Source organism: Osmerus mordax, chromosome 9 (assembly GCF_038355195.1).
Source record: "Osmerus mordax isolate fOsmMor3 chromosome 9, fOsmMor3.pri, whole genome shotgun sequence".
NCBI lineage: Eukaryota > Metazoa > Chordata > Actinopteri > Osmeriformes > Osmeridae > Osmerus > Osmerus mordax.
In genome coordinates this window covers 1960920-1986132 of record NC_090058.1, presented here as the reverse complement: position 1 = coordinate 1986132, position 25213 = coordinate 1960920, and the positions used below count along the sequence as shown (strand labels likewise).

Sequence of the window (25213 nt, the reverse complement as noted above, 5' to 3'; positions counted from 1 at the left end):
GGGGACATGCTCCTGCCAGTCACAATGACCTTTCTCATTAGTGAGAGAAAAAAAAATAAAAGAAGGAGAAATGCCTGACATTTTCCCCTGTCACCCCTGGCAACTGCTAGGAGTATGCTACAGAGGGGAAGGTAATTCCTGTGGGTGTGTGCCACAGCTTTTTTCTCTGCTAACCAGCTGCTTAGAATAGAAAAATATCTGCCCCCTCCTGCAGCAACCATATTGTCAGTCCCCTATGACTCCCTGTCTCTCTATTTGCACATGCTAATGCCACTTAATCAGTCCCTGTTGTTTTAGATTTACATAATTTGTTTTAGTCAGAGTGACAATGACAATAGCAGTTTGTCGCTTCCTATTCACCTTCAGATGTTAGCATATGTTTACAGCAGATTAGTGGAAGTCTACCCCGACTCAAAGCTCGAAAGTCGGGGTCTGCCAACAAGCTCTGCAGGACAGTTCGACAGGACGGTGCCTTTCTCAGATCTTGGAGGAAATCGATGTGAGACCCAGAGCGGCGCTGTGAAGCTCTTGGCAGGCTGTGTGTCACAGAAGGGCCAGCTCATTAGAGCCCGACGACTGCATGAAAGGCCACCGTCTCCATTTCCCGGTAAAGGTGTCAGGAGCGGTTATCTAATGCAGGAGACCGGCGCTATTACCGGGTGGCTTAACGCCTGGTCGCCATGGCTGCGTGCTTCAATCAAAATGTAACCTTTGTGGTGTTCAGACAGCGAGCCAGAGGAGAGAGCGACAAGCTGAGTATCCGAAAAAAACAGAGTGGATGCCTCCCTGTCTATAGGCTACAGTAGCACTGATGCCGCGTCAATCATCTATCAAAACATACGACGTTCCCTGACGGATAAAAGAAACTGCCTTTGTGGGTTTCGATACGCCCTCTAAACTAAACCAAATTAACTAACCAAAAATGCCGATTTCTTTCATGTCAGTAAATCAATGTAATCTCACAGATACACACAGCAAGTTGCTTTTCCTATGGTTGCTAAGGCCACGGCGGTTGCCGTGAAGGCAGCAGAGATGGCGGGGCGGGCAGACGGACTGTTTCACCAGTGCTCAGCACAGTCGGGCTCCGTGATGATCATGAGAGCGCTAACCTGATTAGCCTAGCTCCGCTAACCAACTCCCATACTCAAGCCCCTCTCTCTCATAACTATAATTGATCAGCTGCTACAACGGAATAGTGCCATCTTCCTCCAAAAACAAACACAAACACACACCACTCTCTGGACCCTCATCGGTAGCAGTTGCCATGACAACGTCCAATCTCCCCCCAACACACACACACACCTCTCTCATTCCAAAACACATTGTAGACTTTCTAAAAATAATGTATCTGTTGTCTTTTCTCACTGCCTTGTTTCCACTGGAGTCAGTCCTTCAGCCTACTAAGGCATGGCTCTTAAGGGACAGGAATATCTCTCCATGGCCCCAGGGGTCATCAGCTCCAGAAAGCTCTCGAGCAAACTCTCTCTGAAGCCCAGTCAGAATCATGAAATACATCTCCTACATCAGTTTTGAACGAGCGCTGAACACCGTCCACTTGGCCGCCTGCCTCAACTGCCTGCCTGAACTGCCTGCCTGCCTCAACTTCCTGCCTGCCTGCCTCAACTGCCTGCCTCAACTGCCTGCCTGCCTCAACTGCCTGCCTGCTTGGTTTCAGTGTTATTCTGTAGGTCAGACTAGGACAGACAGACATTAAGAAACCTGTCTCCCAGTGGGGGAGAGGGGAGGAGGGGTGGAGGAGGGAGGAGAGGGGGGAAGAGGGGGTGGCATCGAGCACACAGACAGATCTGGGACATATCAGCCACTGTTCCATCTCCCAAGCAGACAGACAGCCCATGGATGGGACTTTTATGATGATACAACCAAATTGAATATGCGGGATTGAACGTGTTGAAGCATGGAGAGCAGATACCATCTTTCAGTACCTCCTATCTCCTGCTCTCTCAAGTGAGCACACACAAACGCGCTCTCTCTTTCTCTCTCTCTTTACACACACACACACACACACACACACACACACACACACAACCTTGTGAGGCCTCGTGTTTACTTTTGGAAATAGAAGAAGAAGGCCAAGCAGGGCTGTCTGTGCTGTAAGGGCGGCCAGGCACGTTAACGACGGCCATTAGAGTTCTTGGAATTCTGCAGCCCTGATGTGACACGGTGACATTTGCATGAATAAGCGGGCTGATGCGCTCGCCTCTCTGGCTCCATAGATGAAGTCCCCTCGTCTCCACAGCCTGGGGGAAGGAACCATGTTACGCAATACACAAGGAAAACAGCTCGTCCGAGCGTGAGCAGTCAGGCGTGGTGTGATTGATTCCAAACAGCGTCGCTACTATCAATTAGAGACAGAACAGACAACATGCGAAGAGGTATGAAGTCGTACGTTCTTTAGTTAGTCAACACAGAATATCAGGTTTATTTAGTTTGAGGAGTATTAGAATCACAATACATCACATCCACAGGAGATTCGTTTAACAAGCTGTTTGGTTGAGAGAGTTTTTAATTGCATTTACTGTTGAATGTGTTTTTGGTTAGAGAGAGAGAGAGCTGGGTGACGCCATTGCTGTACAATAACAGCAGAGGTGGTGAGGTAGACAATGAGCCACCCAAGAACAGAACTTAAACATTAAATTAGTAAAGTACCTCTGGTAAATCCCACGTACACTCAAGAAAATGAACACAAATCGCACAAACCACAATAATCTGCATAGTCTTATGTATAGCTATGTAAAGAATCACTTTAAATACATCACAAACAGTCACTTACTCAACTTTACTTTCAAAACTCGACACTGAGACACTTGAAGGGTTAATAAGTGGTAGAGAACAATCTTTCTGAAGTACATATTGAGTATGCACTTGGCAGAAAGGCTGAATGTAAGATCTCTTTAGAAAGGGTGACGTAAGGATGCGTGCGCCCAAATGCCAACGAGCACATCTATCTTGGGATGACACTTCAATAATACGGCAGTTATCCAGACTGGAAAGGAAATTGCTCTACCCTATTCTCTAATTTGCTACTTTGAAGGCTGTGAAAGCCGAAGGACATATTTAAGCGAAGATGAGAAATCTGTTCATCCCTACAGCACCCAGTGCTGTAAGTGTTTGTGCTGTCTAGAAACAAGATGCATTTACATTTAAGTGAAACACAACATTTTGTGGGTGTATCGGGTTTGGCAAAACATTATTCCAAGCGGTAATCCTTACTATTACTACACTTGAAAATACAAAAATAAAGTTTATAAAAGTAAACTCAGACTGAAGAAAGAAGACCCACATATCTTCTGCTCGGATATAAATTAGTGAAAGACATGCTGTATTATAGCTAAATGACTTAGCATTGTGATTTTTAAATGCCATCAATTAACAATTGACAAAGAAATATACACATTTGTTTATAGCAGCAAAAAAGACACAAACTTTTCTAACCAATTCAGTATTATCAGATATAAAGTGTATGTCATATATACTGTTCATCAGTGAACGTATTAGAGCTGTTCTCCTGATCAACTACAACACAAAAACAGCTCAAATATCATATCGTCTTTGCAGTAGTGGGGTGTTGGAAAACAAGAATAAAAGTCTGGCTTCTAAAGACTGTGATTGAGAAAGCCTTTGTCATATTTGTGGCCAGGTTAGAGACAAGAGTGGCTACAACATCTTTTACACACTCTCTGTCACACACACACACACACACATATTTCTGTACGATAGCATTATTCAGTACAGTGTCTTAATCTAATCAACACCCTCAAGCAAAGAGTTCTATTACATCAGTACTCCAAGGACACAGAGAACAGTCTATCTAGAATATGTAACAGTCAGTTCAATCCAACAGAAGTTTGATAATAGGCCTCCTGTAATGGTTTATAACCTTGATACATCAACAGTCAGAGAGCGCCAAAGAGGTGCAAATGGTCACCTTAACAGTCATCTAGATCACATAAAAAATCTATTGAATGTTGTAACAGTTCTTGTCAATTTACATTAAGAAGCATTTCTTAAGTATCGTTAATGGCTTGTGATCACATCCAGTGTGAGACTTTGTCACAAACGTCGAAGCTTAATGCTGTAGCTACCGCGGGCGTCACCGTGACTACGAGTCATCACTCCGGGTGAAATGAAACCGTGTCGTTTTGATTCAAGTTTCGAATGTGCTTAGGTAAATCACTGTCCAGAGTTTGATGAGAGCTGCCGGTACCAAACTCAGTAAAGATCAACGCTGGAGCGTAGACGACTAGCAGTACATCCACAATCTGACAGCTGTGAGACTAGAAAGGTTACATCACAAAGACCACCACAGTCATCGTTATTATTTGAGTAGATATATCAAGCCAATATATACAAAGCAAGTTCAACCCTAACATTAGCTAATGACCCAGCTGCTTTGAGGAACCTCAGACTGGAGACTCAAAATCCAAAGCAGGTGGACACACACAACATCCCACTACCTCACAGCAGCCTTGTCTGACAGCTACAACATCCACAGCAGAAAAAAGCTATTAATTCTGTGAGCATCACCGCGTATCGTTTGTGTACGTCGAGCGCGATAACAGCCATCCGTTGACGACACTATGTGACTAGTGGGAACAGCATTCAACCCCCCCCACGTTGTAACTGACACAACCTGGCTCCATGGCAACCCTGCAGGGTGATTGACAGCCACGGCCGGGCAGATTGCGAAGCGTCTCTCAGTCGGTTTTGCGCTCGCCGTTCTTGGCCCAGCCTCGGCTCATGGCCGCCACCACGGCGCTGTACATGTTGAGCCACGCCTGGCGCAGCGGAGCTGTGTACGCCTGGCCCAGACTGCACTGCAGCATGTAGAGTAGAGACTCTCCCACGAGCTGGAATTAAACAGCCCCACATCACACACACACACACACACACACACAGACATACACAAACACAGACATACACACATAGACACATAGACATAGACACACAGACACACACACAGACACACACACACACACACAGGATTGTGTGTTAATTGTGTTTTGTGTAGTATTCATGATTGGGTCTTTATGTGACCTCCGTGTGTGTGTTCAGGGGCCTGGTGGTAGAGGTCTTACAGCGAATGACTGGGTATGAACGCCCACAGCCTGATGTTTCCTCCCCAGGTTGAGTAAGAAATCCTCCAGGGTGTGAAGATCATCCAGATGACTGACTGCTGCATCGATCACCAGCATCACCTGGAAACACACACACACACACATCAATGCTTAACCCTTGTGTTATCTTCGGGTCATTCTGACCCATCAGTCATTGTGACCCACCGTCGTATTGCGACAAATTTACCTCCTACAAAAACAAAGTGAAGCATTTTCTTTTAACTGTCGGGCTGTCTCAGACCCCCCACATTGCAATGGTTAAAAGAAAATAATTTTTATTTGTTTTTGTATTGGGTAAAATTGGGTAAACACAACGATGGTTCGTTATGAACCTTTGGGTCATGTGACCCGAAGGGAGCACAATGCTTAACGCATAAACACACCGAACTCCAGGGTACTTCCTAGAACCACTTCTGTGACTCAGTCCAGCCTGATGTTTGGTGAGTGTCGAGGCTCACCTTAGTGACATGCTCCAGGAACTCAGGGCTGGAGAGACACTCTTTAGCCGAGCCACAGTTGGTGTTGTAGTTGAAGAGGGTGAGGAGCGTGGGATCCAGTTCAAACAATCTGGCACACAGACACACACACACACACACACACAGAGCAACACACACAGAGAAACACACACACAGAAACACGCATACACGCATATACCCACACACACACACAAATGCATTTAGTACCTATACAGTAGATATGCATTTACAGGAGAAAGATGTTACACTTCTAACTGAAAAGACTATTCTAAATCAACAGATATCTCCGGTACAGGGTCTGTTTCAGCAGCAGCTGTTTCAAAGTAAAGACGACTATTGCAGGCTGTCGCCAAGCAACAAGTCAAGCCTCCAGTCCCAGAGTGGAGAGTGTGCGACGTTGCTGCTTGTTGTGTGTTCAAGTCTCTCTCTCTCGGCGCACCTGCACCACGGCACTACAATAATATACTTATAGTGTGCTGCAGCTGTTCACCAGCCAGCAAAACAACGTCTGTGGTCAAGGTTATTCTGATTACAGTAAACTTTGCATGACAACAACACAGAACTATGTGCTGAGTTCTGTCTGCGACGATGCCCACTGACCGATGTGTAGACTAGGAAACATCACTTGTCGTAAACACAAGACCGTGTCAGACCCTTCCCTGAACACAAGAAGAACACTACAAATTCCCTCTCGCACCGCTGCTGAAAGTTCTAGTGTCGTACCTGGAGAACAAGACAACGCCGTGCGGAACTTTGTTCTTTCCCAGACTCTCCCAGCTCCCTCGGATCAGCTCCTTGTCGTTCCCAGTCAGCTTCTCCATGCTGTCTGGGTCAGCGAGCCCTCGAGGTCCGGCACGGGGGGGGGGGGGGATGGCAGCCCCTCACAGCGTCAGATCACAGAGAAGCTACGGCTGTAGACTCTGCTAAGCAAGCCTGTCTTTTTTTTTTGGACTCACCTGTAAACAAAGTAGAAAAGGGATGAGGAGAACAACACAGCTTCAGGTAGCTGTCAGAATTCAGCCCATCCCAGGTTCCACTGGTCCCAGGGAAGAACGCATACCTTATTTGGGAGACTCTTGAATACACACACTTCCTCTGGCGCGGCCAGACTGTGGGGTCTGGGGAGTAAGTGTGTGTGTGTGGGTGCAGGGAGCTGCCTTGCCTGACACCCTGGTGCACTTCCTCTCTTTCTCTGCTCAACGGACATTCAGAGGGAGACAAGTCATCCTCGTTCTTATCTGTCACACTGACTCCTGTCTCTCTCTCTCTCCCTCTCTCTCTCTTCCTCTCCTCCCCCCTCCCTTCCTCTCTGTCTCTCTCCCTCTCTCTCTTTCCCCCTCCCTTCTTCAATGTCTCTCTCCCTCTCTCCTTCCCCTCCCTTCCTCGCTGTCTCTCTCGCCCTCTCTTCTTCCCCCCTCCCTTCCTCACTGTCTCTTTCTCCCTATCTCTTTCCCCCCTCATTCTCGCTGTCTCTCTCTCTCTCCCTATCTCCTCCCCCCTTCACATCCTCGCTGTCTCTCTCTCTCTCCTTATCTCCTTCTCCCCCTCATTCCCGCTGTCTCTCTCTCTCCTTATCTCCTTCTCCCCCTCATTCCCGCTGTCTCTCCTTATCTCCTTCTCCCCCTCCTTCCTGCTGTCTCTCTCTCCCGCTACGCTCCTTTTCCTGGGCTGTGGATGTGTTCGCGCCACTGAAGGAGGAAGCGATCGCTCTCTCTCTCTCCGCTGACGATACGACGAGCCACAGCTCCTCCTGCAGGTGAGCTGAAGGCTGTAAAACCACAAACCACCCCCACAACAAACACAAACACTTCACCCCCCAACACAGTCACTCCACGGAGCGTTAGGTAGAACGTTTGGTGTTCATCAGCTGAGAAGATCAAATAAGAAGATGTCTAATAAGATGCAGTTTTTAGGTGAAGACTTCTTTCGGGGGCCATTGTTTTACACTTTTTATGACTGTACATTACCAGTTGAATAAATCATAACTGAATGTTTGGGAATTGGTATATTGTAGAAAGTGAGGGGTTAGACCTAAGTAAAATGGTTTGAAGTCTATTGTTTATCTGCTAAGAGAGGCCACTCCTTAGACACCCTGATCAGTGGTTTAGTGGCCAAACACACAACATGTAATTACTTTTAATAAGGCACTGTTTTTCCTACACTCCTACTCACAGTCCAATATTACAGTAACATAGTATTTATTTAAATTGGGTGTTTTCTCATATTGTTCATGCTTATACTCAAAACAATGAGTCATAAGAAAATATAACAGTATTCCTTGGCTATGTGTCATAAAACTGAGACAATTAAGTCTAAAGTAAACTAAAGGTTCCAATACTCAAAACTTGCTTTAAATAGAGTTAGACAGAGAATAACTAGATTACATTAAGTCAATTATTGTGATTGTAATTGTGATAAACAACTATGTAATGTCAATACAGTAGACAAACACAAATAATTTATATGAAATATGTGTATTATGAAAATCCTCTCAATAGAGGAAACGTTTTAAATTAACTGAATCTAGTTAAACCAAAAAGATAAATGTTCATCTCAATTTCAAAAACAATTTAAGAACATTTAATACATTTGGTTGTGTATTAACCACTAACACCTGAAATAACTACTGCAGTCTCATACTGCAGTAAACAGTGTACTCTGTGATGACCAGATGATGTCATGGTTGCTACACATCTGCCTCCACATGGTGCACCTGCTAGGGGGAGGGGCAAAAACATGGTTTCTATGACAACCTCCCCAGCAAACCTTGAACCCATGTCATGTGATCTCGGAGCTCTCAGGGGAGGTTCCAGACAGTGCAGGATGACAGGCTGCATCTGTACTCACTCTGGCATCTGATTTCTTGAGGCAGAGAAAAGACCATCACATAGCAGAGGTGAGAGATTAGATTTCAGCGTATCTTTCCTAATCGGAGGCTGATCTGATCTCACCCTCCATACAAGCCTTCACTGTAAACTGAGAATCCCCTCGGTTCTGTGCTGGTGCCCAAGTACAGACCGCAAAAGACTGGTTTCCATGGTGACAGCAGGGTAATGTATGGCTTTGGCATTGTGGCCAACCTGCTTCCGAGTGAGGAGAGAATGTGCACGTCTGTTATAACTGGTTGTGTCAAGTCCAGTGAGTTTAAGTATCCAGTTTAAGATGATTTTCCTCAGATGCGCATTCAGAAGGCTTTCCTCTGGTTGGAAAGAATTCCCTAAAATTCCCGGCAGTAAGAGAAAACTTGAAAAGCAGGCCAGAGTAAAATCTCATTGATGTGGGCCCGGGTTGAGAGCTGAACAGTGACATGGTCTCTATGATGGCAGACGAATGGCTGAGCCTGTTTACTTAACTGGCCCTGTTGCTCTTGAAATAGACAGACTTTAACCAAAGCACCTAAAAGACTTCCATTTAAGATGTTTCCTGTCCTTATAGAACCTGTCCACTGACAACATATTTATTGGATTGCTCAAGCAGAGCTAAATGAAATACAGTTACTTTATGTCATGTGATGGTTTTACTACAGCAACACCAGTCAAAGGCTTTGGGAACTCTCCACCATCATGTTTATCTTGTTAAATCCCCAGAGGCCCAATACTGCACCATCCCTCAACATCACAGCTGCATGTAGAACTAAAATATACATTTGAGAAAGCTGAAAGACATATGGTATCAAGATTTTATTTTCCGGTTAACCAAGTATTCATTTTTCTCTGTCTTCGTCTGTCAACCAAATGATTTATCATTAAAAAAAGAACGTTTTAATGAGTTTGAAAGAATTATGCAGACAAACATTTTAATTTCAACTACTTTCATACATAATCCCCACTGTAAAAACCAAACGTTTTAATCTTTTATTTCAAAATAAACACAAACACTTCTGTAAACCTTCTCACAACGGATGATTTACAAATCATCCGTTTTTGACATTTTCTGAATTCACAGCCAGACTCCGCTGAATGGTTGTGAGAGATAGCTCCGTTCTATTTAATTTTTTAAGTTATTTTTGAAGACAGTATTTTTTTTAATGTGCACATGTAAATGCCACTTGTACCTTTTAGATGCTTTTTTCTTCATTGGTTTTCACGCTCTCTTCCTCTTCGTCTTTAATTTTCTCCCCGTCGCTGACTCCGGCTTCCCTAAATCAGACATGTCTGGTTAAGAAATGTCTGTAATGTAATTACATCAGACTTTTCCTTGGCTTCAGTGTCTGTCTGCTCTTCACCAAAGGCTTCATCACAGAGTCCCAAAGTATTATGTAATATAACATTGTATATATATGACCAAACCACAAGGCATCCTTGACTTTTCAAAGTCAGCGCTATACATAATTTAACTGCAGTGTTTATGCATATATTGTACCCCTGAACCATATGTTTAGGGAAAACTGTTTACTCTTTCTAGCTGTGCCTACCTTGACTGGGTGTCGCTTGCTACACTTTGGTCATCAGCATCCTCTTCCTTGTCAGATTTTAGTGATGTCGCTTCCTCTCTTCCCATTGTCGCAACAAAATGTTCATTTACTCCGGCCTCCTTCAGCTTGTCTCTGTACCGGCGCTCCACGTCCGCCTTGGCGTTTCTCTGGAAAGGTGGACAGTCGATTGAATCAGTGTGATTAAAAAGGTATGATAAGGGAAGGTCAAACGTCGGTCAGCCAGGCAACATTTCATATCAGAGCAAGAAGGTACAGTTTACCTGCGTCACCTGTTCAAACAGGAATGGACACACCATGATTCTTGCCTTCATGTTCCGGAGCTCCTTCTTGTATTCTCTCGCCCTTTGCTGGTCGGCCTCCCTGCATGTGACAGATATAGCCAGTGTCAGTTCTACCTGGATGTTTTGTGAGGTTGGTGACTTGTAAAGGAGCGCTACGTTTGTGTGGTCTTCACTTGTGCTGCTTCAGCTTCTCATGGTACACATCTTTCAGGCTGCTGTGGGGGTCCATGGCCTTGGCCCGCATGCTAACCGTCTTCTTCAGTGCCTGAGACCGCATCTCGTGCCTCCTCATCCATTCTGCGCTCTCCTGCTTCTGGCTGTCAATTTTCTCCATCGACTTTCTGTTGAACCAGGGAGAGAGCAGAACCAGGGAGAGAGCAGAACCAGGGAGAGAGCAGAGATAGCCAACGTTAAGAACGGAAACATCTGCCCCAGGATGAAGATAAGCATGTGTGTATGTTTCTCTCTCATCTGCCCCAGGATGAAGATAAGCATGTGTGTGTTTTTTCTCTCATCTGCCCCAGGATGAAGATAAGCATGTGTGTGTTTCTCTCTCATCTGCCCCAGGATGAAGATAAGCATGTGTGTGTTTCTCTCTCATCTGCCCCAGGATGAAGATAAGCATGTGTATGTTTCTCTCTCACCTAATAGCCAGGCAGCGTTGTCTAGCAGCATCGGTGATGTATGTGGGGAGGGTGTCAGTGGAAAGGGAAGTCACACCGCCGAACGAATGACTTCTCTTTAAACGAACACTGACTATGGGCTCCTGAAGAGAAACATACAGCAGGGCATCAAATACCATTGATAAAAAAGTGACATCATCAACAAGGACTCTTATTCTAGATATTGTGATACTGGATCATCTGTAACGGTATACCTGAGTGTTTTCCTGGCTGGCCTTACTGGGTCGTGTGGGCAGGGTGGATGTCCGCAGGTGGAAAGGCTGGCACCTGGTCACCTCTCTCCTCTCTGCACTCCTCAGTGCCTCTCTCTGGAAGGCCTTGTGCAGCCTGTCAAAATCCGGGACCTGGGAGTTGGTTCTGGGACGGAAGCTTGGCTTCTCATCCAGGAAGGCCAGGATCTCCCTCTTGGTGCGCTGGGAGCTGCGAAGCTGGGTAGTGTTGGAGGCGAGCTGGGTCTGTAGAGGACACAAGGACTTCCTTAGTGTTTCCTGGGCCCTAGCCTGGATACGGACCTTCCTGTTCAGCTCTTCCGCTACGAAACAAACAGAGATAATAAACAAATAGACAAATAGATAATTAAACAAATACAGTCCGAAAGGGATTATTTAAAGGTGTAAACATTTAGGAAAAGTGGAAAGTGGGCAGGATATCTACACACCTTTTAAACGCTCAGAAATGGCAGGATCCATGACTGCTTTGGGTATTGGTTTCCTGATCGAGACAGCCTTGGCTTTCTGGTCCTGTGTGACACCGCTAAACATGTCCACAAGCTTCTCTCTCTTCCTCTCATCTACCTTCATGAAGCTGAAGGGCTTCTGCATGGAAACCAGGAAGTTCCTTCTCTGCTCGAGTCCCTGTTTCCTCACCTGCTCTCTCCCCTCCACAACCTCCTGGTAGAGGGGCAGGAACACGTGACTGGGCACAGGAGCAGCCGTGAACTTCCTCTGACATTCAGCCTCCTCCTCCTCCTCTCTGCTCGGTTTAGTAGTCTCTGCATGCGGTCGGCCGCACTGTGGTCCCACGTGGATGGCTTTAGGACTCCGGTGATCTTGCCGGGGGACTGATGTTGTTGATACGTTGGCTGTGGAGGCAGTGACGCATCTCTCTGTGTGCTTGATGTGCTGGGAGGTTCCTGTGATTGATCCCTTATTAGAGGTCAAGTCAGATCTAGTTGTTCGCGGTCCAGCCCATCTTGCAAGATAAAGCAACAGAATCAAATACCGATACAGTTTATGCCTGTGGTGATTTGCGATTAGGACAAATTATAGACTTATATTTACGGGTGCATAGTTTTTTATGTAACCTACCTGGTCTGGCTGTTGAAAAACGCCTCGAGTTGTCTTTCAGCACTAGATATCCCGTCTGTGTCTGCAGACAGCTTGGAGTTCTGCTGAATCCTCTTCTCCAGAGCTTCTCTCTGCCTCTTCTCTGCCTTCAGCAACTGCTGTGTGTTGGCCTCCTTCAGGGACTGCAGGCGAAGCCGGAGCAGCTCCTCTGATCTCAGGCCGTCATCCAGGAAAGCCTGCAGATCTGCCATGTTTCTCTGCTCTTGCATCCCAGCAGACGTTTGCCCCAGCTATATACCAAACAAACAGCAAACACCTATGGCCAGTAATGAAAATGTATTATAATTAGTTACCGCCTCTGTGTCGCAGTGTGTTGTAATGTTTGTTTTTGTTTTTTTTCTTACCGCCCTAATCTATCAACAGCTTAAGTGAAGCACGACTTTCATCAAATTCAACATCACGCCCTTCTTACAGGTTCTCATTCGAACATAGCCTGTGCGAGGGTTGCCATGGAAACCAAACACCATCTCCACCCAAACATTTCGTGTCTATTTGAGTTAATCGTCAATCCACAGCAGCAAAACATTTTTTATTCCAATGCTAAGTTAAACTATTCCAACATCAATAATGGTGCAAAGTACATAACATCGCATAAGAAGCGACCGTTGCTCCAAGCGAGATGAACGCAATAATAGCTATGGTAGCAAGTGAGCAAACATGTCAGTCTCACCGGCTTGAGTTGAAAACGAGCGACCTCTAAACGATGTCATTGCTAATTGCATACAAAAAAAGTATACAGGGCCATGCAATACGCCGACTTTTGATAACAGCACCAGAGAGCGGACAGAATCAGAAATTAAACTATTGTGCTTTCCTGATTGGCCAATCACTAAAGGAAGGACCCTTTTTCAGGTGCCCACTGTCAAATACGTGATGGTGAAACGAGCTTCATAGTCCTCAATAGCATTTCCGGTTTAACGAATAAGCCTTCAAAGTAAGAGCAGCGCCTGAGCTGAAGTCTATAGATTTTCACAAAATATATAAGTTTTTCATTCTCAAATGTCCGTTATAAAAATGTATTTTCATTATTATTAAAAGTGTGGTATTGTTTGGAGTCATAGTAAAACAATATATAATTTAAAAAACTACTTTTCTTCTCGCAACTTTTTTTATTTTGAAAAACGTTTCCGGAAATTGGATTCCTTATTGAGACTGGTTTCACCCTAGCCGATGTATGACAACAACATGGCTGGATTATAGAACGTAAAAGGACTGCAGCGATAATAGGACATATTCAAGGGGAAACGGCTTTGTCTCATTGAAAAACATTTCGTAATAGGATTTTCTTTAGGGCCTAAACAAACCGTGATTAACTCCGTATGAGATAAAATGCATTGTCTAAGTAAAGCGACATTGGTATTTAATGGAATTGGATGGCGACATGTTTCTTCAAATCATCTGTCAACTGCTAAAACAATTAGTCGGGGGCTTGCGTGCGCCCGAAATGGAAAGGAATCGAGCGAGGTATATGACGTTGTTATATCTGGAGGTGGGATGGTTGGAACCGCTATGGCGTGTTCTTTAGGTGAGTTCATTTGATGCGTTCCCCTATTCCATTGTAAACTCATTCCAATACACCGTAGCCCTACGTTTCTCCAACTGTCTACACTTTCTAAATGTAGCTACCTCATGTCCCTCCTCTACCCTCTCTTATAGGAGGAGCTATCAAAATGACTTATGCAGACTCAACAACATCCACAACTTAAAGTTGCAATTGTGGCCTTACTGCTAATTTACAGTTGTGCATGGCTTAGTTCTGTGTTGTTTAAGTAAGTGAGTTGTAATTAACAGTCATGCATTCACAGTAGGAGGCACTTAATTTAGTTTTCTCATGACACACCAGTGATGCCTAAACGGTACACCTCCTCACCGCATTCTTTATAGACGCTGAACTGTCACACCAAAGTTCTTTCATTTTTTCTTTACTACAGACAAAGTTCTCTCTTAAATATATAACCAGTAGGCCCATGGTTGAAAGCAGCAGTAATCAGTTGGTTGAATTGTTTATTGCTCTTGACAGGCATGGACCCATATCTGGAGGGGAAGAAGATCCTGTTGCTGGAAGCAGGAAATAAGAAAGTGATGGACACGCTTCCTGAGGCGTACAGTACCAGAGTCAGCTCCATCAGCCCTGGTTCTGCCACCCTGCTCAGTGGTACAGTCAGCTTACTATCTCCTCACCTCTCGCTGTCTGTCAACAGTGACAAACTGAACCCCGAAAATCCACCGAAAGGAATCATCTGAATGAACGCTTCACTATAAAATGTTTAACAATGTTAAACAACACAACAGTGTTTTAGACATGCAGCTGGGTAGAGTGTTGTTGTTATTGTTTATTCTGTCCAATTGTGTTTACCGTTAGTATGGAAAGTACATCCCATCCAATTGCAGGTTCTAAATCTTTTATTTTGGTACGCAGCGTCCTGTCTTTCATTAAAGCCTATTTGTGGTGTGACTAACGAGTATAAACGCTTCTCTGGAAATAGGTCATGGATCAGTGTTAATCTAGTCACTCGTACTTAGCTGGGATCATATCTGTCTCATTCACCTTGAGTTATATTGATATCGCTCCCCTCACAGGAAAGAGGTGACATGAAGGGATTCCCCCCCCCCCATTTCAAATACGAAATTCTAAACAACTGAAATTGTAAACTGATAGAGATGATCAATTTATTGAAGCCCGAAAATTGAAAATGAATTATTTTAAAAACTGATAACATATTTGTGCTCTTCCTGACAGGTATTGGAGCCTGGGACAGCATAGTGAACATGAGATGCAAGCCCTATCAGAAGATGCAGGTATGTGCTTTGACTCTGGGACAGAAGACTGTTAGCCTTGAAAAAAAAAGAAGAAGAAAATCCACAAAAAGTTTAGTAAGATATTTCTAGACTGTTAAGCTTACCGCCATGTACTTACTCTCATTCACTCGCCAGAAGAAACGTTGTTTCTTGTGTGCAATTTAGAAACAAGAGAACCTGCCCTACTATTTAGCATACACTCAATCATCTACTCCAGTGAGCATGCTGTACAATGCCATATCCCCAGGGCATGTAATTGTTCACAACGAAAAGGCAAAGCCACTGGTGGTTTAAAACACACATTTTGCTCATTCCTCTGTGCAATTTATACATCCTCAGAGGCCAAGTGAATACCAGGGCACCACAAACCCCAAAGGACAAGAGGCACGTTTAACCCTTGTGCTGCCTTCGGGTCACATGACCCAAAGGTTCATAACGAACCATCGATGTGTTTACCCAATTTTACCCAATACAAAAACAACTTTGCAATGTGGGGGGTCTGAGACAGCCCAACGGTTAAAAGAAAATACTTAATTTTGTTTTTGTATGAGGTAAATTTGTCGCAATACGACGGTGGGTCACAGTGATTGATGGGTCAGAATGACCCGAAGATAACACAAGGGTTAAAAAGGAGGTCCAAATCCTCTCAGCTTGCTGCAACGTTTGGGCTTTGCTCCTGCCTCAGCGGCAAAGCGTTTATTATTTAAGAGCACGTTCAAAATGAGGAGTAAATCCTGATGACGTTTTCGAATTGGGAGCCCATCCGTCGTGTCCACCAATGATAAAGATTCATGTGAAAAAGCAGAGGCAACAGGAGGAGAGAGTGGTTGTCTGCTGCAGTTTGACCCATCGCACAGCCCTGGGAGCAGGCTGGGTTTTTAGCACAGCCCTGGTAGCAGGCTGGGTCTCTCCTCTCAGATGTGGTCAGTTGGAACCAAATTCTCCACCGCAGGGTTTAACCTCCAGCCAAAGATGTCATCATTAAATGGCGTCGGTGATTATGGTGATATACCTCTCCCACAATACCTTCCCTGGTCTTGCTGCTGCCACCTCCCTGACTTGTTTGTTAGCTGCGTATCTCAGGGGTAGTGAAGGAATGCATTGAGGTCAACCGAAATAATATCCCTTTCACTCAGGAAACTCTCGCCCCTTCATTATGTCCTTGTAGAGTTGCTTGAGGGGTTTGAAATTCTACGTAAAAATGGCGATTTTAGCGACGGGGAAAGGTTTCCCTCTGAGTCATTAGCCGGACGTTCTCCACTGGTCTTTCCCCGCTTCTTGATTGTGAGATGGAAAACTAAACACTTGTTAAAGGTCCTCGTTTAGGAACGGGGCATTTTTAACTTGCAAGAACAATAAGTACATAGCAACACATAGCAAAAGATACGAAAAAGCTCGTTTTGGGTTTGGTTTCATTAAATCTCTCAAGCCAACCACTCATCACCAGTTGCAAACCCACCACCATTAGTGGTTTTCAGTCAGGCATAACCCACCACTTAAGGGTACGATGGCCAACATTGTAGTGAAGTAATTACGTTACTATTGAATGAGAATAATCTGTCAGTCCTAACTGACAATCTCAGTCTCTCATGACAATTTGTTGGTCAACTATGTCATTTTTAGGATACATGATAAAATGTTTTTTTTTTCAGTAACGTTCACTAAATGTACTTTTATTATTGGCCCTTCCGAGAAAACACGGTTGTAAATCTACTGAATATAGTTCAAAACATTCATAAATCCACATCTCAAGTGACAGTTCATCCTTTGCCTCAGTAAGCTCTCTAAGTCAACCGTGGAACCAGAGGGGTGTTGGTGACCTTCAGAGATCCCAGCCTGTAGGCTGTCGGAGGCCTTGCCAAGCTCAGACTCCAACTCTACAACTTTGATGTGTTTAGTTCAATGAGGCCGTGCTTCTTTGGCATGTTATATATAGAGCAGGGGGGGGTGCGTTTAAGGACAGAGTTGTAGACCGCTGGGATAATTACTCTCTCATTTAGGTTTGGGATGCCTGCTCAGATGCCCTGATTACTTTCGATAAGGAGAACCTGCAGGATGAGATGGCATACATTGTGGAGAACGACATCATTGTGGCCGCACTGACTAAACAGCTGGAGAGTCTCCAGGGTAAGAAAACCTCTGAATCTCCCTGTGTACCAGAAATGGATGTGAATGTCCCTAGAACACTTCCTGATTTCATTGACATCCTTTTAATGGCCGCTGGCAACTAATGCCACCGCATTTGTTCCATCCTGTCCCTCAGTTCTCTGTTTACTCCGTAGTTTTCCCAGTGTCTGTTTTTAAAAACCAGCACAGCTCTTGGACTGTCCATGTTTTTCCTGCTATTTCAATCAAGCGCCACATTTCCTCGGGCTTCCAGAGACCAGCGGCCTTGTCAGGACACGTGCAGTGGACCGATGACCTATTTAAAACAGACTAGTGCTCCTGCCACTACTGGCTCTTAAGTGCTGACCGTGTATAATGCTGTAATTGTTGTTGAAATTAGACAGTTTTGTGAGGTTTCACAAAGAAAACCTTAGCTCCGCCATGTGTCAGACTGTAAAAGAACATATTTATAAACCAGGCTATTCAACATTTTACACTTGCGGTGGCTGCACGTCTTTTTGCCTCATGCGTCGCGTTTGTCCTCTGCTTGATGTGTTCTGCATTTGGGCTCCGCGTTTCGAGGGAATACATGAAAAGCATGCAACCGTCCAGATGGTTTTGCCGTAACTCTGCTCTTCAATCACTGCGAAGCCAATATTTGTCGCTCGTGTTCAGAACACCAGTAGTCAATCTGCGGGCGGGAAAGACTCTCAAGTCAGCGACAGCGAGCATCATTTCGGATCCTTTCAAGGTCGAGATGACTGGCCACCGATATTCGCAGTAAAGTGGGAGTGTCAGCACGCGGGCAGCGAGTGCAGAGCGTGGCCTGGTCTGCTTGTAGATAAACACTATTAGTCAGAGCTGTGCGGCGAGCCGAGACCATTAAGAAGATTGTCGATGTGAACTTCAGCTGCTGGTCTCTGCCAGGGAGGAAAACCAGCAGTGTTTTACGAGGTGGTTTGTAGATCTTCCACGACCAGAATCACAGCCAAACCTCTCTTTTTTTCCCTTTTTTTTTGCGAGAGAACAAGCAGCAAAGCATTGATTAGAGTGGCCAATTACCATGGAAAAGACCAGAGATGGGAAGTAACAAAGTATTTTTTGGTACTGTACAAATACTTTGTTACTGTCGATTTTTCTGGTATCCAGTACTTCACTATTTTTCTGACAACCTTTTAATAAAACACTAAAACAGGTAGTAGTAATGACTACTTTTTACTTAGTGTATGTCAGGGCCTGTAATTCTTTGTGAGTCTTTTTAAACATGAGTATCTGTACTTCTACTTGAGTGAAGGATGTGTGTTCGTTTGCCATCTCTGGAAAAGACATGGCTACCAGTTTTCTCATGACCTTCTTGTCTCGTGTCCCTGATAGATAACGTGAAGGTCCACTACAGAACCAAGGTGGTGAAGTACTCCTGGCCCAGATCCCACCAGGTGGAAGACTCCATCCCTTGGGTCCAGGTCACCCTGGCCAATGGGGAGACACTACAGACAAAACTACTGGTCAGTCAAACACACTTAATCCTGCACAGCCGCCCAGATGGGCGGAGGGGTCAGTATCTGTGTTGGTCGTTCTGATTCCGGTTGCTCTGGTTACGGGGTGTTGTCTAGGTGGGGGCAGATGGACCCAACTCCATGGTCAGGCGGGAGTGTGGGATTCCCACAGTCAAGTGGAACTACGACCAGTCGGCTGTGGTGGCCGTACTGCACCTGTCAGAGGTACTACCTCTGTCAACACACCATACTGCACCTGTCAATGCACCTTACTACACTACACAGTACCTGTCAAGCCACCTGCACCCCTAACCTCCACAGCACACTGACCTCCGCTGCCCTGAAGAGCGTCTCCCAGATGTCCAGTGAAGAAGTATTCTCTCTCTCTCTAAGTGATATTCAATATCTGTATTTTCTCTTGTCTTTTTCAGCCCACAGAGAATATTGTTGCTTGGCAAAGGTTCCTACCGACAGGTCCCATTGCAATGCTACCGGTGAGCTTTGCACTGTTTGAACCATGTAGCGGTTTGTCCGGGTTTAACCCAGTCATTTTCACCTTAATGATTAGTAATAATGTGCAGTACTGACTCATGTGTGTGTTCCCGGCCGCAGCTGTCGGACACGGCAAGCTCTCTGGTTTGGTCTACGAGTCACCGCCTTGCGGAGGAGCTGCTGGGGCTGGACGAGGAGAGCTTCGTAGACGCCATCAACTCCGCCTTCGTAAGCACGCCGTCTGCCCTGACATCAGCTCCCCAAATCACATCAATAAAACCAAAAAACAAGTCGTTTTCCTCCATTTTAAGAATCCCAGACAACTAGACGAGGTCATTGCTATAAAGGGATCAGCACCATTTAAGACGTTTGTATCTGTATTACACGAACAGCTGGATGTGACGTTCATTATTAGAGTCACTGCACTTGGCACTGATGGCTTCTGTTGGTTAAACACAATAGCAGTGCCCAGCGTACACCTTGCTCTCTCCCTTGAGAGAAAAGCCATTTTCCCAAGCTGGCTATTTTTACTGGGGCAGCAATGGGGTCACCACGCCTGAGTCATGCTTGGTCACAGGCCTGGTTTGCTAATTAAACCAGTGGTCTGTCAGTGTTGGCCATTACTGCATGGAATGTTTTTCAAACAAAGCAACTTAAACTGGACGGCCTGGCCAGCGTCTTCTTTTAATTAGCCAGACTTCTGCAGCGCTGCCAAACCACGGAGGCAAAGAACCCTCACTATGCCCTTTAGCTCAAGTTTCGCTCATGCTAGCAAAACTAGCTAGCTCTCCGCTAGTTCGACTTCTCCTCCAACTCCCCTTCACTTTCTCTCCCTCTCTTTATCTTGATCAGGGGTGTTGCTAGACCCTTTTTAAATCTGCTGTGCCCCAGTAAAATCTAATTTCCCCTTTGGTAATTTCTTCCAAATACAAATACTAACCCCTATGGTTATTTCTTCCAAAACAAGCATGCTAACCCCTTTGGTAATTTCTTCCAAAACACACATACTAACCCCTTTGCTAATTTCACCTTTGGTAATTTCATCCCAAACACACATACTAACCCCTTTGGTAATTTTATCCCAAACACACATACTAACCCCTTTGCAAATTTCCCTTTGGTAATTTCATCAAAAACACACATACTAACACCTTTGCTAATTTCATCAAAAACACACATACTAACCCCTTTGCTAATTTCATCAAAAACACACATACTAACCCCTTTGCTAATTTCATCAAAAACACACATACTAACCCCTTTGTTAATTTCATCCAAAACAAGCATGCTAACCCCTTTGCTAATTTCATCCCAAACACACATACTAACCCCTTTGCAAATTTCCCTTTGGTAATTTCATCCAAAACACACATACTAACCCCTTTGCTAATTTCTTCCAAAACAAGCATGCTAACCCCTTTGCTAATTTCATCCCAAACACACATACTAACCCCTTTGCAAATTTCCCTTTTGTAATTTGTTCCAAAACACACATACTAACCCCTTTGGTAATTTTCCCTTTGTTAATTTAATCCAAAACACACATGCTAACCCAGGGGCCTTGCTAGACCCTTTTTACTGGGGCACAGCAGATTTATACTGGGGCACAGCAGATTTATACTGGGGCACAGCAGATTTATACTGGGGCACGTGCCCCAGTATAAATCTGCTGTGCCCCAGTAAAAATCTTAAATTTGAGTTTTAACAATTTACTTTATTAGTCAGTGCATTAATTTAGATTGATAATCCCAGAAAAACAGAAATGCAATATCCCAATCAATGCTTGTCAAATCTAAGCAGTTGAACCAAAAACACAAACTGATGCATGCCCGCAGAATTCCATGTCCGCACACTCTGTGCTTGCTATAAAAGCCACTGCAGCGCGCACACAGAAGTCCAGGTGTTGGCCAGTCAGAATTGAGGTGGGCTAAGAAAACATGCAGAAACTAAAGACATTTCTAAATAATAGGCCTACCGATCATTTTATTTAGACTCAAACATAATAACAATATTACAAAAAGCTCAAAAAACTGTAATTTCGCTCAAATTAATGCAAAAGAATTGGCATGCGGTCACATTAACTATTGATGTCCTGGCAAACCTGATATCAAACCTATGTCCCTCAGCTGTTGTATAGTGGGTTAAGCAAGGGGAGTTTCTATAGGGCATTGTGTGCAGCAAGCTTGGAAGAAACAAAAAGGGATTTGAGTAGGTGCCTGTGCCCTAGTAGAGCTTTATCTCTAACAGCACCACTGATCTTGTTGTTTCGTTTTCTCTTCCTCCTCTGTCTCCCTCCTTCCTGTGACGGCTGCCCTCTGACAGTGGAGTAATGAGAACCAGTCGGAGCTGGTTGAGACGGCTGGCTCGCTGTTTCGCAGCGCCCTGACGATGCTCATGCCCTCGGCGGGCTCAGCGCGTCAGCTGCCCCCCAGCGTGGCCGGGATCGGGCCAAAGAGCCGGGTGATGTTCCCGCTCGGCATGGGCCATGCGGCAGAGTACATCCGACACAGGGTGGCCCTCATCGGGTAACGTGTTCACTTCATTCAGCAGTCGTCGTTTTTTTTTTTTTTTTTTTACACAAAGTCTACATACGATAAGATTAGTAAATGTTTCACTGCAATTCGGTAAAATCAACCATATAAACTACTCACTGTTAAAGTAATTTATGCAAAGCACATTTTCCGGTCAGAGTTGACTGTTATTGGTCTGAATATCTATTTGAAGTTACTTGAAATATTTGTTTTGATCCTAATTCCTGTGGAGTAAAGATGGCCAACTGTTTTGACATGGCCTGGGGTCTCTGTTTGTCTTTGTAGCGACGCAGCCCACCGTGTACACCCGCTGGCCGGCCAGGGAGCCAATCTGGGCTTCGGGGATGTGGCCTGTCTCACACAGGTTCTGAGCCAGGCAGCCTTTAACGGGAAGGATCTGGGTCAGTCAGACCCCCATACAAACACTAACGTAACAGCAGTAGCCAGTGGTTTCTCTTAAGCTTTTTTCCATCACCCCGGCTGGCTTGGACGCTCACTGTTGATCTTGATTATAAAAAGAAAACGTTTTTTCCTCCTCTAAACGTTTATTTGATGTTTTTTCTGTAAATTCTGCCAAGAACTGTATGTGCATTGCTTGCTTTCATAAAAATGGAAATCCTGTTATGTGAATCTTTATGATTATTTTTTTTTTCTTGTTGAGGGGTCTTTTTGAAGTCAAAATAGCTCCTCGTGTTTTTAATGAATGCAGAAAACACATGAGGAATGCGCACAAGCCTTGAGCGATGAATGCTTTGCTGGCCTTTAATCCCAGCTTCTCCTCCTTGGCAGGAGCCATGCAGCACTTGCTGGAGTACGAGACTGAACGGCAGCGACACAACCTGCCCATGATGGCTGCCATCGATCTCATGAAACGCCTGTACTCCACCAACGCGGCCCCCGCCGTGCTGTTACGCACGTTTGGTCTGCAGGCCACCAACATGCTGCCGCCTATCAAAGTAAGCTCCCTCGGCTCCTCAGAACACCTGTTTGTAAGGCGCAGCCTCCTTACATATAGTCATTTAGCAGAGCGCTCTTATCCAGAGCGACTTACAGTAAGTACAGGGACATTCCCCCCCGAGGCAAGTAGGGTGAAGTGCCTTGCCCAAGGACACAACGTCATTTTTCACGGCCGGCAACCTTCTGATTACTAGCCCGATTCCCTAACCGCTCAGCCACCTGACTCCCTCCTGAACCACAGGGCATCCCACCTCCCTCCCGGGGATACCTGCTGGAGCAGGAACCATCTCCATCTGGAGCAACCTGTCTGAGCCAGGCCCCGCCTCACCGGCTGACTCCACCACGCCCTCTCCTGTGATTACATGGCCTTTCCCTTCAACTGGGCCTGTAATTTCCATGGTCCTGAACCTTCTTCTGTGCCAGCTAAATTTAGCCCCCAAATGTAGTGTTACGGAGAATGTGTGGGTGGAGTACAGCACTGACTCCAGGCTGTGTTCGACAGCGTCGGTTTGTGTTTTCACACCCCCTTTTTATTACAGACTGCTCATGTGAAATGGCATTATTCCCTACAAAGTGATTCAGACCGAAGCTATCCTAACCAGTTGAAATAGGCATTTCTCTCTGCAGGCCTCCAGGTTTGGCCTGATGTTCTTTCCATATTAGACGTGGTTCTCTTGTTTTAAAGGTCTTGTATACTGTTTTGTAGTGCCACTCACAAAGACGGGTAAGACGTGTTCATCATGCTGTAATCACACTCCGCTTTGTAACATGGACGGATGGATGAGACATGGCTATTCTTATTGAAGCGTTAATGAGCCCCTGATGATTAATGTTGTTTTGTCTTCATAACAGGAGCAGATCATGGCATTTGCAAGCAAGTGAGACACCGGGCATGCAGTGGCTGTTTGATGCGAATCCAATGACGATATGCCAATGTGACTTGTGAACTGAATGTAAAAGTGTAAATTAATAAAGTTATATTTTAAACTGTTATACCACTACCGATCCCATTCTTTTCTGTCACAACCTCTATTTAACCAGGAGAGGGCTATTGTGCTTAATCATCATGTCCAAGGGTGACCTGGCCAACACAGGCAGCAGCATGAAATAAAAACAGACAGAAATCACTAAAGGAGACTAAAACAGTGTTCCCGCGGGATCTTAAAAAGTCTAAAATTCTGAACTTTAAATTTAAGGCCTTAAAACGGCCAGATTTTCATCCGAGGTCTTAAATTTCATTTACTCAGGTTTAAAAAAGGTTTTGCCCTCGTTCATTTTCTAGAAACGCTGGCTGCAGAAAGTCATTACAAAGTTGCAAAAAAGTATTGAGTCGTAGTCTACAAAGCGGGGCTCTAGAGTCGGGGGTTCGAATTATGGGGGCACTTGGGGGGGGGGGGGGGGGGGGTTTGACCCCCCTAATTAAGACTTACCGTCTATTAGGGGTGGGAATATTTTGGTACCTCACGATTCAGTTCTTGGGGTCACGATTCAATTTTTATCAAATTGCGATTCAATATATGCTAACATAACATTTTTTTTAATTGTCAATCGATGTGAATCGCTAGAAGACTGAATCGTGATTCATATGTGAATCGATTTTTGTCCATTTGCTATATTGGGCTGTGTGGGCTTCCTACAGTCATTGTAAAGCCACAAGAAAGTCCTGAAAATCCATTGATCGAAAGGATACTTCTCAGTTTTGAAATGACAAGGTTCTGAAAAAGGGACAATGCAACCAAAGTGACACTTTTAGTCTTTTATTCAAACCAACATGTATAATGTATACATGCACTTAATTCACTTACACAAGATTCTCATAACATACTGCCATTTACATTTGTCATTCATAAACCAGAATACCTCATAAGCTTTTTGTTAGCATGTGTCGCAGCAGCATACAATTATAAGCAGCCAGTTAAAGCATGTACTGCCTGGTAAGTACTTCAGTAATACAAGTTTACATCGTGTTATATACAGCAGCAGGTATTAAACATGGTGTATTGTAAAAGCGGCTAATGTAAAAGTTGACATGTACAAGTCATCATGTACCATCAGATATTTAAATATTTATACAAAAATAGTTTACAAAAAGTAATGAATTGACAGTTTCGAGCATTTTTCTGTCTCGCACCAAGAGCCATATCCCACAAAAAAAGTATGTTAACTGAAATGCGTCTGAATCTGCTCCGAACTGTTTATTATCGGTCGTTGTGGAATCCTTTGGCTGTCTTCTTTGACAAACAGTGAAAACTGCCCTGTTACAGGCTAGGTTATCATCTTGACATTGAGTCTTAGAATAGGGACAAACTTGCTTGAAACAATCTTAACGTTTTCTGCTCCACCGACAATACAAGAGTTTCCCCACGGAAACCCCAGTCACACCTCATCTTCAAGAGGCCGAACTGCACTACTCAAAGCCACATTCCTGCTAAGCCTGGGCTCTTAAACACAAGCAGAACCTCACATTCATACAACA

General features: G+C 44.7%; 3 protein-coding genes across 3 annotated transcripts; 1 reads left to right on the top strand and 2 right to left on the bottom strand.

Annotated features, from left to right (window-relative positions):
- Positions 1–4088: 4088 nt before the first annotated feature.
- Positions 4089–6442, bottom strand: ngb (neuroglobin). Its single transcript, XM_067243681.1, has 4 exons — positions 6335–6442; positions 5594–5702; positions 5097–5216; positions 4089–4868 (listed from the first exon to the last, which is right to left on the bottom strand). The coding sequence occupies exons 1-4, from the start codon at positions 6430–6432 to the stop codon at positions 4716–4718; spliced, it is 480 nt and encodes a 159-aa protein (XP_067099782.1). The 5' UTR covers positions 6433–6442; the 3' UTR covers positions 4089–4715.
- Positions 6443–9450: 3008 nt separating this feature from the next.
- On the bottom strand, positions 9451–12612 carry fam161b (FAM161 centrosomal protein B). The gene is made up of 8 exons (XM_067243732.1): positions 12318–12612; positions 11669–12201; positions 11205–11542; positions 10972–11093; positions 10501–10668; positions 10307–10406; positions 10026–10192; positions 9451–9750 (listed from the first exon to the last, which is right to left on the bottom strand). Exons 1-8 carry the CDS (start codon positions 12563–12565, stop codon positions 9669–9671), a joined length of 1758 nt encoding a protein of 585 aa, XP_067099833.1. The 5' UTR covers positions 12566–12612; the 3' UTR covers positions 9451–9668.
- Positions 12613–13557: 945 nt separating this feature from the next.
- coq6 (coenzyme Q6 monooxygenase) lies at positions 13558–23735 on the top strand. Its single transcript, XM_067243029.1, has 12 exons — positions 13558–13881; positions 14377–14511; positions 15097–15155; positions 17156–17282; positions 18636–18766; positions 18875–18982; positions 19189–19251; positions 19370–19477; positions 21572–21774; positions 22066–22181; positions 22570–22736; positions 23590–23735. The coding sequence occupies exons 1-12, from the start codon at positions 13686–13688 to the stop codon at positions 23617–23619; spliced, it is 1443 nt and encodes a 480-aa protein (XP_067099130.1). The 5' UTR covers positions 13558–13685; the 3' UTR covers positions 23620–23735.
- The last annotated feature ends 1478 nt before the right edge of the window (positions 23736–25213 follow it).